This window comes from Terrapene carolina, unplaced genomic scaffold, assembly GCF_002925995.2.
Source record: "Terrapene carolina triunguis isolate 2854851 unplaced genomic scaffold, T_m_triunguis-2.0 Scaffold58, whole genome shotgun sequence".
NCBI classification, from domain to species: domain Eukaryota; kingdom Metazoa; phylum Chordata; order Testudines; family Emydidae; genus Terrapene; species Terrapene triunguis.
The window spans coordinates 84,174,135-84,193,376 of record NW_020664409.1 but is presented as its reverse complement, the minus strand read 5'-3'; the positions used below and the strand labels follow the sequence as shown (position 1 = coordinate 84,193,376).

The following is a 19,242-nucleotide window of genomic DNA, read 5'->3' as shown; positions in this document are numbered from 1 at the left end:
AAGGATGAAGGGTCTCAAATTGTTTTTAGCTGATGTCAGTAATTGGCAATGACATCACTTGTGTGTTAAAGGGTATAGAAAAAGGTAATCTCTTATAGGGTTCACTGCTAATACCTGCCTGGTCAACTTGGAGCCAACCAATATGGGTCTAAACACCTCTGGGTTTAGCCCATTTGTAAGTATCTTGATCAAATGCTTATAAATGTTTTGTTTCTATCTGGATGTAGAAAATCGCTTATTTATTAGGTTTGTTAGACATGTTTAGGGAAATTGTACAAATACCATTCAGCCTTTGGATTTAATAATGAAATTTATGGTTAAATTAGTGTTGTGGTAAAACCCTGCATAAATAATAATTCCAACATATGTAAATTAGCTCACTGAATAATTTGTGTATTTGTAAATGTTATAGGATCGGGGGATGATCGGGCAATATTCTACATAACTGTTACATTCCCTTTCTTCCTGTATCTCAACTTAACTTCTTGCTGAAGCACAGTTCTGACTTTTCAGGACTTTTTGAAAACTATTATGCACAGTTAATCCTCAGGGCTATTGTAAGTAAATCTTTGATAAATAAGTGTTAATACCTCCCAGTCAATTTCAAATAGTACTATAGACTTTTGTAGTAACACATTTAATGTACACAGAATACATTTTAATAATAATACTTTTAATACTATGAATAACTTTGAGGAAAAGCTATTGGACAATAAATCTACTGGTGTTCCTAATTCAGACTGCTCCACCTTTGTTTCTGTTACATATATTCAAATATAAGGTTTCAACATGACATTTTCTATACTTTAGCACACACCTCAAAACACACTTCCCCTCTGATTTTCTCTGAGATGATTTCTCAGTCTTCACTCTGGGACCATAGTATGTAGTGTGTGACCCGGACTCATCAGAGCTTGAGAAATGACAGCATCTCAGTCCTTTCAAACACTTCAAAACCCTGTCAGCAAACAAGCAGTCTGTGGATTTCCACAGCTAGCAGTGTTCCAGACCTTGGGTTAGCAGCTGTCTGGTCTTCTCAGGTACACCCTGAATAGGTACAGTTATTGGGACCCATCCCTCACAGCAAACATAATTGTTGGTCCTGAATCAATCAACAGCTCAAGTCTAAAGAGCTATTTTTAACCTTTTCCCCTTTGCTGTCTGGCTCAGCTTTCAGAGGGTGATTAAGGTATGACAAGTAGGTTTCCCACAATGAAAATTTGCCATACCGCCTCAGAAGAGCTACTGGGCATGTCTGGTAAACTACTGGTACTACTGGTAACTTCCTGTACTGGCAGTTTCTGGTCTTTGAGTTGCCCTACCTTGCTCTTCGTACGTATGCAAAGACACAATGTCCAACTAAGATTCATGTCTCTTCCCCCACTGCTTCACTTCCCCTCCCCTGGAGAAACAAAGTCAAATGTTGCACGATAACACATGTGTGTTCGCCAAGTAATTTGTATCTAACCATACACTTCAGCTTAAGGTCAACACATCCTGCCCCAAGCAGTGGTGGGAACAGGACAAGGAGCTGCAGAAAACTTGGCAAGTGAATAGATGCTGAAGGGTGTCTGGGACATATATGGGTACTGGATAGGGGCTCTCTGGAGTGGGAAATCCAGGGCAGCTGAGTTTCTGGTAGTGTGGAAGTGGAAATTTGGGATGACTAGGATTGTCCACTGGGAAAGATGCGAACAGGTTCAGGGAGAGCAGGGTGGGCAAAGGTCTGGGGATAAGGAAGGTGAAAGTTTGAGACAGCTGGGTTTGTGGGGGTGTTCAGGGGGGAGCTGGGGAGAGATGAGCATGGTTGGGGTAGAGTTCATGGACCTGGAAGGTAGCTGGGTAGAGTGGCTGAGGGCTAAGTGGAAGCTGGGACTTGGCTGGGGATTGTGTTGGGGGATGCTGGCTGATTTGCAGAATGGGTAAATCGTGGCAGCACTCAACCCCACCCCTCTTCACTTTCTGTACCTGCTCCCACTTGGTGACACACACACACACACACACACACACACACACACACACACACTCTCTCTCTCTCTCTCTCTCTCTCTCTCTCTCACTTACTTACTTACTTACTTGCAGGCCACTTGTTCCTAACTGAACACACAATAAGAACAGGAGTACTTGTGGCACCTTAGAGACTAACAAATTTATTTCAGCATAAGCTTATGTTAGTCTCTAAGGTGCCACAAGTACTCCTGTTCTTTTTGCAGATACAAACTAACACGGCTGCTACTTTGAAACCTGAACACACAATATTCAATCTGGACTACAGGACTATGCTAGGTGTGGCCTGCATGATTGAATGTCACGTGAGATGTCTTGCATAGATTTTTGGGAGGAAAGCAGTCAAACAGGGTTGTGTGAGGGAAGAGGCAGGGGCCTCTGTCCTAGATTCATCTGGTTCCTGCTGCTGCAAACCCATGATGGCTTCAAACTTGCATAGTTCTTCTCTCTGTTTGGTTGTTTCTGCTTCTTTTGGATAATAGTGTGAGATAATCCTTTTGCAAAGTAGCTGGTTGCAGTATACACCATGCATCCAAATGATCTGTTCATAGAAATGTCAATTCTATGCAAAATGTATGCTACTTATATCGTGCCATTTGCAATACTGAAATACAATAATATGTCTAAACCATCTTAAACATAACTGATCACGTCTTTCAAAATACTACAATTACTTCTGGAAAAAAGACAGGGCCAATTCAATCAGGTGAGGCTCTAGTAGCTTTCTTCCCCAATGTGATTTTTGCCCCGACAGACTCGGTCTTATCCATTCCATCCCTTCTTATTTCTTTACAGTCTACCTCATCATTGATATACAATGCTACTCCACCACCTTTGCCTTTATTTCTGTCTTTCCTAAACAGCACGTACTCCAGTCATGACTACTATTCCACCATGTTTCATTTATCCCTATAATATCCGGTTTCACTTCCTGCATCAGTAACTCGAGATGCTTTGTAGCTGAGGCTTGACTTTGCAAAAGGATTATCTCACACTATTATAGCTGAGGCTTGACTTACAAGATTTGGGTTCAGTTCCCAGCTCTACTGCAGACTCCCTGCATAACCTTGGGCAGATAATTTAAACTCTCTGTGTCTCCGTTCTCCATCTGCTGTATCTATGTGCTGTCTTTCATATTATCCTTAGAATGTAAGGTTTTGGGGGGGAATGGACCATCTCTATTATATTTTTGTACAGTGCCCAGCATAATGGGGCTGTGGCCTCTAGGTACTACCACAATACAAATAATTAACAATCAATATAAAAATCAAAGTACTGGGGGGACTGCCCTTACCAAAGTACTGATCTACAAGATTCAATATCATACAGAACCTACTTAGAGGAGTAATAATACTAATAAACTTGTAGCATGATCTGAAACCAGGTGTAGCAATCTCACATCCCCATCACCTGCTTCAAATTACAATAATTCAGAGTATCTTAATTTAGCAGCAACTGCTATACTCTTGGAATGTGAGAACATTTTCAGGTGTAAAGGAGATCTCAAGTACATTTATTCCTCTAGAAAATATAGGTGTGATCTGAGCATCAAACTGGGAACAGGGAGCTCCTGACTGCTAATCCTTCAGTGACTTTGGCCATGTCACTTAATTAATTTCCCTTTTTCATATAATACTAACCTCCTTCTTGAGGATTTGGTAGCTACAGTGCTACATAAGCGTATTATTGTTAATTATCCAAGAAGACTGTTTCATAGTAAATTAAAGTGATATGTGACATTTAATTGTGTGTTGTTGTGTTTAGATAGGATACTGGGGTGAATCCTACTAGCTTTTCTCATATAAGCCTTGTTACAGCAGTCAGTGGGAATCTCTCACATGTGGAAAGTGAATAGAATTTGTCCCGATAATTAGGGCTGTGGTCCGAAACCTAATAATTATGATCAAACTGAGTCAATACAATTAAATGGCTTGAAACCTTTTTGTGACCCCATCCTGGGTGCCTCAACACCCAGCTGGAGAACCCATATTCTAGAGACCATCAAGCTGTAGAGCTCTGCAAAGCTTGTAAACTTCTCTTCCACCAACAGAAGTTGGTCAATTAAATTATATTACTTCACCCACCTTGTGTCTCCCATATTCTGGGCCCAACATGGCTACTACAACATTGCAAAAAAAAGTTTCAGTAATACAATATTGCAAGAAAACATTCCCAGGTCCTAAAATTATACCAAGTCTCTTAACTGTATATATGACAGAAAATCTGCTGCTCTTTATATTGTGAGTACTTTGCAATTTTTGAATTCATCTTCAAGATTTATTTAATTTCTTTTTTAGGTAAATCTTGGAAGTAACCAGTATCTCTTCTCAGCAGTGGTGGATCCCAAAGAAATGCCTTGCTTCTGTTTGCGGCATGATATTGATGCTCTTCTCTGGCAGCCACGTTCTGACCAACCGGACAATATGTGGGAGCACATTGCAACTTTCAATGCTTTAGGTATGGAATGAACTGCTCAGTGGCCTGTCTCTTTCTAACAAATGTTACTCAAGGTTTTGCCATCTCATTTCCATTAGATCTATGTTTTGTTCATGAGTTACTCTAATTAAATTTTGATTGACTAGTGCATTAATTCTGTTGATAAGAGAATGTTGGATTAATTTTAGAAATACTAGAACAGAAGGCATAGGTAATGTTTGTGCCTTGACAGAAGATCAGCTTAGAAGTTAAACAGGTTATCTAATCACAAGAATGTTGAGGTCAATGCATCATTCTTCATAACTAAATGTTTATAAATATGTGAACAAGAGGTTTAAGAATACTTGACAAAATATCAGGGAGAAGAGATGTGCCTTAAATGTCAACAGACTTGGACATTTCAGATCATGGAGGGGAGCTCAACTGTCAGAGAGAGCTCCCTTTTATAATGAGGGGTTTCAGCTTGAGTACCATTGCCGACCTCAGCTATGGTTATATGGCCCAGGAAAAGAGGTAGTCTCTTGGGTAAGTAGGCGCCAGGCAACTTCAAGTTTTTTAGCTCACAACCAGTATCTTAAAGTCTACCAGAAACCAGCAGGCATCTAGTGCAGGGCATAGAGTACAGGTGTAATGTGTTCATGGCAAGGTACATTTTTAATAAGTGGTCTTCAGAATCTGGTGACTCTTTAAGTTCAAGGTGACAGGCCAAGTAGCCTCACATTCACATTTTGTATTATTTTTCAGCTTTTCACATTTAAAATGAAGGCTCGTCTTAGTAACGATCATGTAATTTTCTTTTAAATAATTAACCTTGGCAGCAAGGAGACTGATATTGTTCATCTTTTACACCTTGGCTATTTTTATCTAGCTGCTGGTCTGTAGACATCATGGTCATAGAGTTCAAGGCCAAAAGGTACCACCAGGTCATCTAGCCTGACCTGTGTTTCATGGGCCATCAACACCACCCAGCAGCTGAAATTAAACCAAAGTATTACAGCCCACAGGAGACTAGACATATTATGTGCCACAGGCAGAAAATAGGAAGGAACAAGGTGCACAAGTGCACAAGACCCCACATAGCAGGGGTTAAGTGAGATATACTCCGATAATCCTGGCAAGTGACCTGCACTCCAGGCTCCAGAGGAAGTCAAAACCCCTCCCTAAGGTGACCGCCAATCTGCCCTGGGGGAGAATTGCTTCCCGAACCCACATATGGCGATCAGTTAGGCCTTGATCATGTGAGCAAGAATCCCAGCGAACCAAGCATCTGCTTGGTGCCACCTTAGAGCTTTGGCCCTCCCCATCCTAGGTCCCATCTCCATCCTCCTTAGCCAATCCTGATGCGTCACAGAGAGACTTTAAAAAAAAAAAAAAAAAATCTCAGGATACACTGGGGGAGAGAATCATCCCTTCTTTACCCCTGCAGATGGCCAGCTGAAACATGCGCTTTTAGGAACATAAGACATAAACCAGAAGTGAGCCCCAGGGCTGCTGAACGTAGGCTACCCCCGTACCATCACAAACAATCCCATCACACAGTTGCACTAATAAATTTGTCTAGTTCTGTCTCTTAAAACTAATTACATTGTTTGCCCCCACAACTCCTATTAGAAGACTATTCCAGAACCTCACTCCTCTGATGGTTAGCAACCTTCTTCTGTTTCCAGCTTGAATGTGTTCATGACCAGTTTATATCCGTTTGCTCTTATGCCAGTGTTGTCCTTTAGTTTATTAACCAGTTATTAATAAAATATCTCTTCTTTTATTTCAGCCTTTTAAACCTGGTTTCTATTTCTGAATCTAAGGGTTGTAGCTCTGAGATCTGTATATCTTATTTCCACCAGAATCAGTCAAGCACAAGATTTCACATACACTGTGATAACTATAAGGTCCTTTCCGTGGTCTCTGGATCTTATTTTCTGCCAGAGCCACAGTAAAAACTCCTAAACTGTTGTCCCAGCGCCTCCAGTTAGAGGCAGACATAACTGTTGTTGCATGCTTGCAAGTTTATGAATCCCATAGATTTCCAGGACTTGCAGCTAGGAAACAATGAATAACTGCCTGACTAGGGTATTGATAAGCTAGTAGAATGCAACAGGCCACAGAACACTGCTCCTGTGGTTGTCTCTTGCCTTCACATCATTTGTCCTAGTCATCATGACTCATGAATGACTTCCATCAGATGAAATAGGAGGGCAGAAGAGACTAGATCTCAGTCCAATAAACACTGGTCATTGGTACAAGCCCACATTAAATCAGTGAGAGAAGCTAAGAAATCCTTCACTTCCATTATAACTTCAGCAAAGTCTGAGAACACACTTGTTCTGGATAGTGGCTTACCTAATCAAACCAGACTCTGTTTGTGGTCTAGTTCGGGATTTGAACTCCCATACCTGATTTTCTTTTTCTTTTGTATTTGTTGTTTTATTTTGTACTGGAACTATCTTATTATCAGCCTCTTGCCTTGATCTAATGTCACATTAGGCTTCAAGTACCTTTAAAATCTATCGTTTCTCAGTCTTTGTATATTTGTCATTATTTTTGTATGCAAACTGGTTTTATAATGCTTTAATAAAAAAAAAAAAAAAAAGACAAGGCAAATCTTTTTCCAAACCAGTAGTAATTAATTTTTAGCATCTTACAATTAATCATTAATACTGTTTTAAGACTTTAAATGCACCAATATTTCTATAATTTTGGAAATAAATGGAGGAAAATTTTCAATTCCTCTTCAAGTTTTCTGTGCTTGTGGGGGTAAAAACATCATTGTTCCTCCGCATTTTCTTCCTTACTGTACTATCATTTACAGTACCATGTTGAAGTTTACACTTCTGTGCTAATCTAGTTTACCTTTTATTGCCAGAAAAGACATGCGTCACCACCTTGTTTATCTACAACCAAACACTAGAAATATCACGCTAGAGCCAGTCAGTGGTAGTAAGTGAGCATCTTGTGGGGTATAAAAGGTAGTTTTAAAGAATCCACTGTGCTCACTTTATTCACTAACACAATGCCTGTAGTCCTGTTCTCTTCTTTTCCCTATTTTCATTGCTGGTCTAAAATCAGTCCCACAGTACATAGAGAGTGATTGGAGAATTGTGATCATTTGGGGCCAAATCCTCCTCTTTGTGCGAAGTAGAGCCAAAAGAACAACGTCTTCACTCCCTTTCCTTGCAGTAGTCACCATTGTATGTGTGTGAGAGATGAGGTAAAGATTTTCCATGTCCTGCATCCCTAATAAAGCACACATTTTTAAGTGAGGGTGATTAAACATTGGAGCAAACTACCAAGGGAAGCGGTGGATTCTCCATCTCTGGATGCCTTTCTGGAAGTTTAAGCCAAACACAATTTATTGGTCTCAATACATGAGTAATTGGGTGAAATGTAATGGCTTGTGATATGCAGTAGGTCAAACTAGATGATCTAATGGTTCCTTCTGGCTTTGAGCTCTATGAATCTGTGAAGGAAAAGTTGGTTTTTGAGGGTCACCTCTCCCCCACTTACAAGTAACTCTACAGGGGTTTTATTCCCCTCTCATTACTGCAGCTGGTTGGAAGGATGGGAGTGTTTGGTCTTGCCCCTTCTAAATCCCTGGCTGACTTGAAGGCCTCTCTTCCTTCTCTCCCGGCTGCTCAGCAGTCTGTATTCTGCTACCAGCTCCATGTTGCTGCCATGGCTATGTCTAGACTAGGAAAATAAGGCATTTAAAAATTGTTAATTAAAACACGTTCATTTACTTTTAAGCCGCAATGTAAACAGGCCAAGACGTATTTCAACATATCATATGGTAGTGAGTGGCTCTAGACTCCCTCACCCCCAGGATTGTTTATAAACCCGACGTGACTTGTCTACACTAGGATTTAAAAATGTGAATTAAATGTATTAGCTAACACTCTATATAAAAACTTTTCCTGGGCTGGGCTAGACTACCTCTTAGAGCATTCTTGGGTCCTTATCTGTGCCATTGGCTGTCTAGCTTAGTAGTAACAAGTTATTTCCAGATAAAACTGTGTTAAACTGGAGTTAAGGTTGAGCAAATATCAGTAACTTAATACAGACATTGCAGGAATGTTGTATTTATTCCAAAAACAAGCATTTACAAACCCAGGAAGTTTAGAGTTAGGGTTAAACATAAAATAAATCTAAACATGTTAAGGTATGGACAGCTAAGGTACCCAAACAACCTAAATTCAGCCCTGTAATGACACCTATGGGGAACAGGAAGAAATAGAATGTGTCTCTGCTACTAACAGAGATGTCTTTTTCAAAATGGCCACATAGTTTTCAATGAGAGTGAAGCCAAACTACCCTTGGAAGATGGTAGCCCATTTTGCTAAGACCGGCCCTATAGCCTCACTCCCATTCAAAACAATATTGGATGACAATCAGTTTGAAAGAGGACAGTTGTCTAATGTTGTTCAGTGATGGAAAATATTTATTCTTCAGCCCCTGATGTAGCCTATTCATGATAATTCAGTGAGTTGTAACTCTATGAGGAATTTGATGGATCTGTGTTTTACTGTTATCGTTTTTGTCCCAACACATCCTGTGTCACAGGGTGCTACATTTCTTAAAGAACCAACTTAATTTAACTCATGGTTTTGAAGAATAAAAATTCTTCAAATGTAGCCTATAGATGATATTTCATTGAGTATTCGGTATTCCAAGAGTAAGTGCTGTATGTTTTTGAAGAATACAGTGTGTGGTGTTTAGAGTTTTGTTAATAGCTGTTTTGATCTTGCTTCTTTGGGAAGTGGTACCAGGCCTCATAGTTCTCATTGAAGAAGTATGTTCTGAGGAGGAGACAGTGGAAGAATGTCTCTGTCAAGAAGGGGTCTTCAGGCATAGAGAGGGGCATGCATAGAGGTGTCAGAGATAAGTGTTAAGAGGACAAAGGGAGCCATTAGTACGAAATTGTCCTTTATGTGTATTTTTATCTTTTTGTGACCTTTTGTGTATTAGTTTTATAATATAAGCACAGGATTCTGAAATGGCAGTATAAAGCACAGTTGAAATATATATTGACTTTCTTGCCTCTGTATATCTATATGCTTTGCAGGTTATGTCCAAGCATCAAAGGAAGACAAGAAATTCACCGCTTGTCCTCCAAATTATTCCTATGCTGCTATTTGTGAGTGCCTGCGTCGAGTGTTCATCTATCGACAGCCCACTCCTCTGTCCACTGTTCTCTACAACAGGAAGGAGGGAAGACAAGTAGGGCAGGTTGCTAAGCAGCTGGTAGCAACCCTGGAAGCCAGTGATCCTATCTTGGGCTTTCAAGCTACAAATGAGAGATTATTTGTTCTCACAACAAAATCCTTGCTTTTAATAAAGGTAAACACTGAAAATTAATTATCCAATATGTCATGTTGACTTGGATGTATTCACAATTGGTCTGAGAAATGGTGAGATATTAGCTAAAAAGTTCAATCACATACTACTGAAGTTGAAGTAAAATATCATATGTAGCCTGTTTAATTTTTAAAAGGACAACCAAAATATGTTCACTGGAACTTGTCTCTGTGCCCAGTTGGATAAAGCTTTTCAACTCCATTGTCACTGAATTTTTGTGGGAACTTCCAATTCTATGGAAAAGTGCAAGAAAACTGTCTGTGCTAGCAGCATTTTAATCAGTTACCAGAGTCATGTGTGAAATGATCCATCCATACATTGCTTTTTTCATATAGTTTTTCTACCACACTTCTGCCATTCAAGAAGATCTTGAGTATTCACTAATTTCTATTTTGTATAATTGCCACAGTCTCTCTGTGGGTATTATTCAGATAAAATAAAACAAGGCTTTGTTTTATTACAAGTTTATATAAACACAAGGCAAAGATCACACTTTATCCAAATAGATATTTTACAGAGCCATTTAAATTATTTTTGAAAATTTTAGTCTGTTTGTTTAAATGTCTTTACTTAGTATTAGCAAATCATGGCTCATTGGCTAAATGATGGTGTGTTGGGGCATCTGCTTTTCTCAGGCATGTTTTTTATTCAGGTCAAATAACCACATTATATACATGCAGTTGTAGTAATCTGATTGAGACACATTTGTGCTTCCCATTAAATCTTCAAACATTTTAAAAACTAAAATGGTTTTGGTAGCTTTCTCTTGGGGACAGAGGACGAGAGAAGAAAACATTTGTCTGTGGATGAAATTTAAAATGGTACAGGTTGAAGTACAGTTGTGAGATTCCAAGTTTGTATATCAGTTACTTCCACATGAAATCTGATCCTTTACCACTAAATCATAGGCATATTATTTGACAGTCAAACTTAACCTGAGATACTAAACTCAAGCTGTGCTGCTTCTGCCTTATACTTCATCACCATGAATATAGATTTTGCAATTAGGGTTTAATTAACCATTATCTCCTCATATTCCTATAACTGTACTGGATATGCTCAGCTTACAGGAGTAAGGTTTAAGAAAGAGGTGCTGCTTTTACATAGTGGCCTTGCTGACCATAACAATGTAAGGTTCTGTGTAACAAATAATATATATTTGTCAAAAGTTCGATCTACAGAATTTAACATCTTTAAAGAGACATTGCCAACATGGTTAAGATGAAAAACTGGTTGGTCTTGAACTCCTCCCTGTTTTAGATTTTTGCTTAAGATTCCTAAGCAAAGTATCTCTTTCAGCTGATATCTTTCATGAAGTTTAAAAGTAACGTAAAAACATGTGACTTCTATAAACTGAACAGTGAATTTGTGTTATGTCATCCTCCATGTTGTTGCATATCTTTTTCTACATTATTTCAGATTATAGCAAATATTAGAAGGAAATGTCTCCGCTCTGGAGAACATAACAGAGACGCTTCTAGGCATGACCATCTTGATTGTACCCAGGAGCTCATGAAAGTTTTGATTTGCAGACCCATGTCAGTGAAATGAGAATGAATAAAATGCTTAAAAAGCAGAGGTGTGATCACAGATTGTAGAGTGCAAGTCTGCTCTTCTGATATTTAAGGGGCCTGATTCTCATCTTGCTTACATCAGTTTTACACCACTGTACATCTATTAATTTCAGGAGTTACTCTTTCCAATGGAAAAGAGAACACAATTGGGCCCAACCTCCATCATGTCTTTACTTTTACGATCTATAAAACAGAAAAAAATCTTTAATATTCTGTTATCTAGAATATGTAGTTTCATGTGTGTCCTACTTCTGAATTTTCACTGAGTAAATAAGCAATGTCAAAAACAATATGGTATTATTATAATCTTTTAAACAGCTTTGCTTTATACTAACTCCAAGTGCATGCGGCAAAGAATAGTTGGATTCGTTTCTTCTCAGCCTAAGTGAAATTGAAATTTGTACACATCTGAGTTCAGATCTCCCAAAACATAACCAGCTGGAATACATAATGCAGAAAGAGTCAGCTCATATGGGGGAAAATGTATCAGTCAGATCAACTGTGAAACTGGATTTCTTCAATGGAGAGAATCTCCAGGATAAACTAATAATAATTCAACTATTTCATATAAAATTACACTTACTAAGACTTAGATAGCTAAAAGCTAATTTCCATTATCCTCTGGAAAGATTAAGCAAAGTCAAGTACAATTGTCACCTTCATAGCCTTAGTTATAACAAATAGTAAGGGAAAGGATGCTGCTAGAATGTTCTGAGCTTCAAACAAGGTCACATTTACTCAGCAGCAAAACTGACTAAAGTGGAAAAAGTGTTCCTCCTTTTTCTGAATACTCTGCTCACTTGTTAACAATGGGAATGGTCCCTGAAATGTATTCTGCTCAAAAAACTTGCATAGAATAATATGTTTCCATGTCCTTCTAAAGAGTTAAGAGTATTGTTTATTATTTAAAAGATCAATTGCCTTGATGAGCCATACATGCTGATATAAATCAACCTACTTTTCTGCTCAAAAAATCCATAATTAAATGGTTGCCAGTTGCAGAGCCATATTTGTTACTTTCGCATTCCCATTTTACATTCATTTTATTTCGAGGCTTATAACGGTCATATGCTACCACAGACTCAGACATAGTAGAATGTGATTATTCAAAATGTATGGGGTGTGGTCACCTGATTTTGTGCGAGGTTTTTGTTTTGGCTGAGAATCTGCACCTACCATGGAGCTCTCATTTTGTACAGCTCTTTATGAATGCCCCAGCCTGCAAGCAAATGTGGTGGATGCTATTTACAAAACGTCGGTTGTTATAGGTGCAAATAATCCATTTCAAATACTCTTTTTGTAATGTTCCCTCTGCCTGGATGTGTATAACTGAAATATGTATTACTCTGCAAGTTAAAAATAATTAAAACATTAAATTCATAAATAAAACTTTTTTTAAAAAAATGTTTAAAATGACTTTTTATCCCTTCAGTTTATCATTTCAAATGTGCGCCTTTTCTTTTGCTAAAACCATTCCTAATTTTTTTCTGAAGGTTATAATACACAAATACCAAAGAATATTCAATACCTGGGCCAAATTCTGGCTGATGTTTGCACTGCAGCATAATGACTTCTGCCAAAAGCAGTGGTACTGTGCTCCTTGTTATGATAATCCTTACATGCACTTGCCCATGGATAGCCTCTTTCTGGAAGCAATAGGAATAATTTGCAAGGTGGGGTCAAGCTCAATTTGCGATCATTGTATAGTCAGGGAGTCAAATATGCCTATGCCCCTAAACATGCACATTGCATCCTCTCACCCTTTGGCTGTGTCTTGTTGCATCTCTGTGCACTATAAGTCACAGAGGATCTGCAGAGCAGTTCCTCACTTTTTCCCAGAGGAAGAACTGGAGTGGTCAGCATTGTTCCACTGCACAGTGCTGCTGGCTGGTTTTTTATTTTCTGGCTTGCATGTATGCACTGTGCCAGCCAGCGTCTGGATCTAGGTTTGTGAAACGACAAATGCAACAAGATTAGTAGTTGAGGCTGAAACTCTTTTTTGACTTCTACTTCTGTGGCTGGTTTGAATAATGGACATTATTACACCTATAACTTTGAATTTTTCTGGCTTTTGTCAGTTTGTGTCTTGCTCTTCACATTATGCAGATCTAACGTTTGTATTGGGTGGAAATAAAGGCTGCAGTCGATTGTGCGTTAGTATATATTAACATTTATATACAAATGGTTGTTTTCTGGTTCCATCATAGAAGTAGATTTTGAATAGCTTTTTGAGTAAAACTGAATCTTTTTATTATCCCAAAGTCTAAGATGTAGAGAACCAGTGCAGATTGCCTCACTTACTAGCCATATTAATGTAATTACAATGGCATTAGTCCAACTTCTACTTAGCTCTCGACTCAGGTCTCTTACCTTACTTCTGTGGGAGATCTAATTGCTATGATAAATGTAGGTATAAACATTTACATATAGACTAGCATTTTTATTTTTATTTTTTGTTATACTGTGGCCCAACTACAGTTTGCCATTCATTTTTTCAGTAACACTAATGGCACTCCAACCTGTTAAATAGAGCAGACATGCACAGTTAAATTCAAATGAGCATTTTGGGGTCTGATTTTTTTTCAATGCAGCCTTATTTTGGAATTATGTATATTGGGGAGTACAAATACCTACATCTGTGCTTTTCAAACATTAATAACTGCACTTTAGACAAATGGGATTTGTGTATGTGCAAACTGTTTAGTTTCTGCGAGGATTAGTGTTTTAGAAGTATGTGCAGGTGTTTGCAACTGGTAACTACTTTCTGAAACTTGTTTGTATGTATGTATTTGTATATAAAAACTATATACCTTGAATGTGCAAGCAGTAGAAAAGGTCAAATTCTAAATGTATATCTAACATGAAAAATCTTGGGTATAAACAAAGATTTTTCCAGTTAAGTCATGTTTTGTTTAATATTTCAAAATCAAAGCTATTCTGATTAATGATTTATTTGATGGGGAGTCTTTTAATTGATTTAAACAATTTCAAAACAATCTGACTCTATTTGCAGATATTGAATAGCTTTATTAATGTGATATCTTTCATAATGAGGTGAGAAATGTGATCAGTGAGAGTTGCAGTTGAGACCTGGAAAAGACATTTTCTAATCTTTACTGGTGTAATGTTATAGGTAAAATAAAATGTATAAGCCGTTTAAACAGATGATAAAAGAATGTTGAAACGAACACTTCTGGGGAATGATCAGGAACAATAAAAAATACACTCTTAATGTAGCAAAATAAGTAATTGTACAGTGTGTAATCTTTGCTACACAAAGTATACATTACCATGAATAGTTTATCATCATATAAAAGAAGCTCTCCATATTGTCCATACGCCATTCACTCCCGTTGGTGCTCTTACATGCATTCTGGACATGTCTCCAATTGGAGAGGTATTCATAAGCTATAAGACGCACAATTTATTACATATAGAAATTTCATCTTGACGTTAATTGTGCTTGTTATGGACTGTGAAGGATGTCACAATGGATTTATACAAAGAGGTCTCTTCATTTAACATTGCTGATGGCAAAGTATCGAATCCCCATTAACTGGAAACATCTCCAAGCATTCAGGGACTGCTGATGTATCTAAAGGACTTTAAAGCACTGGAGAATACGTGTTTAAAGAGCCAACAGTCTGCCCAACTTTGAGTGAAAAACTTTCATTGAGTGCAAAAATCTGGACTTGGACCTAGAAATAAGTACCTGGATGTGAAAAAGACTTGAGATTGTTAGCTCAGTGTCCACTACGAATGTACTTTTTTTTTTTTTCTTTACAGCTTTGGTTTCCAGTTCTTTTTCCTTTTACCTGTTTCTACCAATATTCCTGCCCTCATGGTTGTCATTTCTAGTCCTTCATCAAAATGAAAAAATCTTTGTAACCTTTAAAATTCGTTTTTACAAAATTGTAAATGTGCTTGTGTAATTTTAGTGACGTGGGAGGAGGTGCATTGTAATGCCAGTCATGACACCTGACTGGATAGAAAACATCACCTATGGAGGTTTTTCAGCTATACAAAACTGTCTGCACTTATTAAGTATAGTATCTTCGGGCGCTATGCTGATTACAAGTAATGTAGCCTCTGAGGTTCGTAGGCCCAAAAGGCCATGTATGATACGTAGACTTTGGCTCAACCATTGAGTAGACACGTTGGTGTAAAACAAAGGCTAAGAAAGTAGTAAACATTTATCTTTGGTAGAAAACGTAGGGTACGTCTACACTTACCGGAGGGTCCGGCGGCAGGCAATCGATGTTCTGGGATCGATCCCGGAAGTGCTCGCCGTCGACGCCGGTACTCCAGCTCGGCGAGAGGAGTACGCGGCATCGACGGGGGAGCCTTCCTGCCGCGTCTGGACCCGCGGTAAGTTCGGACTAAGGTACTTCGAATTCAGCTACGTTATTAACGTAGCTGAATTTGCGTACCTTAGTCCGAAGTGGCGGGGTAGTGTAGACCAGGCCTAAGCTGTTTTGATTGGGAAAGGGAGAAGATCTGTTGAAGTACCAGTTGACTGGAGAAGGGCAAACATAGAATCATTGTGTTAGAAGGGACCACAAGGGTCATCTTGTCTAACTCTCTGCCAAGATGCAGAATTTGTTGTGTCTAAACCATCCAAGACACATGGCTATCCAGCCTCCTTTTGAAAATCTCCTGGGAAGGTGCTTCCACAACCTCTCTAGGCAGTCTGTTTCATTGTCCTACTTTTCTTACAGTTAAGCTTTTCCTGAGATTTAATCTAGGGCTGTCAATTAATCGCAGTTAACTCACGCTATTAATTCAAAAAAATTAATTGTGATTAATCGCTCTGTTAAACAATAGAATACCAATAGAAAATTTATTAAATATTTTTGGATGTTTTCTACATTTTCAAATAGATTGATTTCAATTACAACACAATTTTTAAACAATTGTTTAACAGGGCGATTAATCACGGTTAATTTTTTTAATCACGCAATTAATTTTTTTAATCGCTTGACAGTCCTAATTTAATCTAAATCTGCTATGCTGTAATTTGAACCCATTGCCTCTTGTCCTGCCCTCTGTGACAAAAGAGAACAACTTTTCTCCATCTTTTTTTATGGCAGCCTTACAAGTATTTGAAGACCATTATCATGCCCCATCCCTCAATCTCCTCTTTTGCAAACTAAACATACCCAGTTCCTTCAGACTTTGCTCATATGGCTTGCATTCCATCCCTTTGATCATCTTTGTAGAATGTAGAAAAGTGAACAAAATGATGAATTTTAAAATATATATTCATGTAGACAAACGCTGAATCCTTTGTGACAAGTCATGTGATGCAATGAATATGGATACAATATAAGAGATTCTACCAGACTTACATTAGTCCCATGGCTTTCAGTATGACTGTTTGTAAAGTTAAGTGCAACTCAGAGGAAGTGGCAGACTCCAGCCTGAAATATTTATTCTTGTCTACAGATAAACACCACCTAAAGGAAAATGCAACAAAAAGGTTTGCAGAGGATAAGATTTAACAAAGTATTAGAGAAGGGTTGCAAAAGTACTAAAGGACTGTAGTTTTTAAAAAATGGCTGCCGTTTTTATAGGTGAAAAGTCTAGACCAGGGGTTCTCAAACTGGGGGTGGCGACCCCTCATGGGGGGTTCTGAGGTTATTACGTGCAGGTTGTGAGTACATGCACAAAACTGAGAGCAAGTACTATAAAATATATAATTCTAGCATTTTTGGAAAATTACACATACCTTTCTGTTGCAATGTAGTGTATTTACTTCAAAAAGTATTGTAAATGTATAATGCAGTGATTGTTGTTCCTAAACAAAACATATATTTGTTTTATCACCATTTTAAGGAAATTGGACTCTGGGAATTGTAGTATCATGTGCACAGGTTTGTTGTCTTTAGATTAAAAAGGTGGAACTGAGACAACATTAGAGGGCTTGATTGTTCAGCATCTGAAGGAGCATTAAATCTCAGACCAGTCAGAACACTGAGATCAGCACACACAAAAATGATAATTTAACAGTCAGACACACAGGCAGGGGCAGTGCTAGCAGAACTTGTGGGGGCTATAGCCACCCCCAAAATTTGCCATAGCCACCCCTTCCTGCGCAAAGGTCAAATCTTACACAGAACTTCTGAAATTCTGCACTGCTGCTGGTGGCAGTGCTGCCTTCAGAACTGGGTACCCAGCCAGCTGCCGCCGCTGTCTGAACACCGAGCTCAGCAGCAGTGCAGACATAAGGGTGGCAATGGGGAGATAAGTCTGCTGTGAAAATGGATGTTGACAAAGTTTCTTCGTTCCCCCCTTGCCCCGCAGTATTAAACAGTAACTATTGGAAGAAAAACCTTTTCTGCTTATAACAATTATTTAATAAAAATATGTTAGTCTTAATTTAAAAGTAGTGAGAAGATAAATTCATTGTAAACAATAGGGCTATAAATTTAGCTTTTAAAATAGTGTAAAATATTTTTTAAAGTTTTTAATTTATAATGGGGGAGGGAGTCACTCAGAGGCTTGCTGTCTGAAAGGGGTTGTCAATACAAAAAGTCTGAGAACCACTGGTCTAGACATTCATTTTTAGGTCAAAAAAAATCACAGACGACAAGATAGTTTAAAATGAAAAATATTGATCTGCTTCTTGGAGCTGTACATTGTGCTGTATCTTTTATGGATTTCTGAAGTACATGAAAGCCATGATTTTTTTTTTTGCCTTCATACAAAAAAGAAAAGAAAATCTATGTGAAAGGTTCCAAAAGCCTGTTTCATTAATGATCCATATAGGTGCTCCACTTTAGGTGCACATGTGCCTCTTGAGCCCTCAGTCGGAGATTTCTAGCTAGCACTGTCCGACCTGCGCATTCGCCCTCTGCCTCCTCATGGGATACACTGAGGCTACATAGGGGTATGTGGATCATTTTTTTTTCTTCTCTCCAGGAGACTTGTCTTCTCCTGGAAGGGTTTGACAGGCTTCCAATGCTGCCTCTCTTGCCAGGAGGCTATACCAGTAAGTGACAGGCACTCCAAGTGTGTCCATTGCGTCCAGGAGTCCCACATCTCCCAGGAATGTTCCTTCTGTTTGGCCCTTAAGCCCAAGGCTAGGAAGAACACGCAGAAAAAGCTCAGACTGTTGGCTGTGGAATACTTCCTGCAACTGCCCTCTGACCCATGACAGAAGACCTGTCCCCAGGCAGATCCAGTGCCCTGTCAACCTCAGGGAATGCTTCCCCTAAGAAAGAGAAGCCTGGAGCCTGCTGGGAAGGCTCCCAGAAAGAGGAGCACAGAATCTCACTGTAAGGAGCCAGCTCCAAAAAAGACCAAGTCCCTGTCAAGATCCTTGGTCTCTGAGGGTACCATTGAGGCCAAGGACTCTTCCTTTCATACTGGTGGCCTGCAAAGCCCCAGAGCTTTAAGGGAGAGGAAGCTCACCTCCAATAGGGCACCTATTGGCTTCTTCAGTAAGGAGGGTAAGCATAGGCTACCATGGAGTTTGGTCCTGCCATTGGCATCCCATTCAGCCATTGGTGCTGTCACATGCCTGAATCCAGCCTTCAGTATTGATGCAAGCAGCTCAGCTGGCAGTATGTGTGCATGGAGAATGTGTGCAAATGGTTCCCTTGGTACTGAGCAATCATTGGCACCTGACATCTACAACGCCTGCAGTACACCCATCACTATTGGTACCATCGGCTCCAGCTACAGCAACCTCCGCTATGGCAGCGGTACTGTGCAGGTAGTGCACCCTATGCAGTAATTGTAGTTCTTCAAGATGTGTCCCTATGGGTGCTCCACTGGCTGCCTTCCTTCCCCTCTGCTTCAGTTGTTCCCTAGGGGATGACTGAGTAGAGAAGAGATTGGGGTCAGGTGGGTGCAGAGAACTGCCCTTATA

The 19,242-nt window shown here is 39.1% G+C and overlaps 1 protein-coding gene across 1 annotated transcript in view; it reads left to right on the top strand.

Annotated features, from left to right (window-relative positions):
• Positions 1 to 10,536, top strand: part of NUDCD1 (NudC domain containing 1) — a 120,215-nt gene extending 109,679 nt beyond the window's left edge. Inside the window, exons 9-10 of the mRNA XM_024194772.3 lie at positions 4,305 to 4,464; positions 9,503 to 10,536. Of these exons, the coding sequence (XP_024050540.1) occupies positions 4,305 to 4,464; positions 9,503 to 9,795 (453 nt within the window). The 3' untranslated portion in view covers positions 9,796 to 10,536. The remainder of the gene's footprint in view (positions 1 to 4,304; positions 4,465 to 9,502) is intronic.
• Positions 10,537 to 19,242: the final 8,706 nt, after the last annotated feature.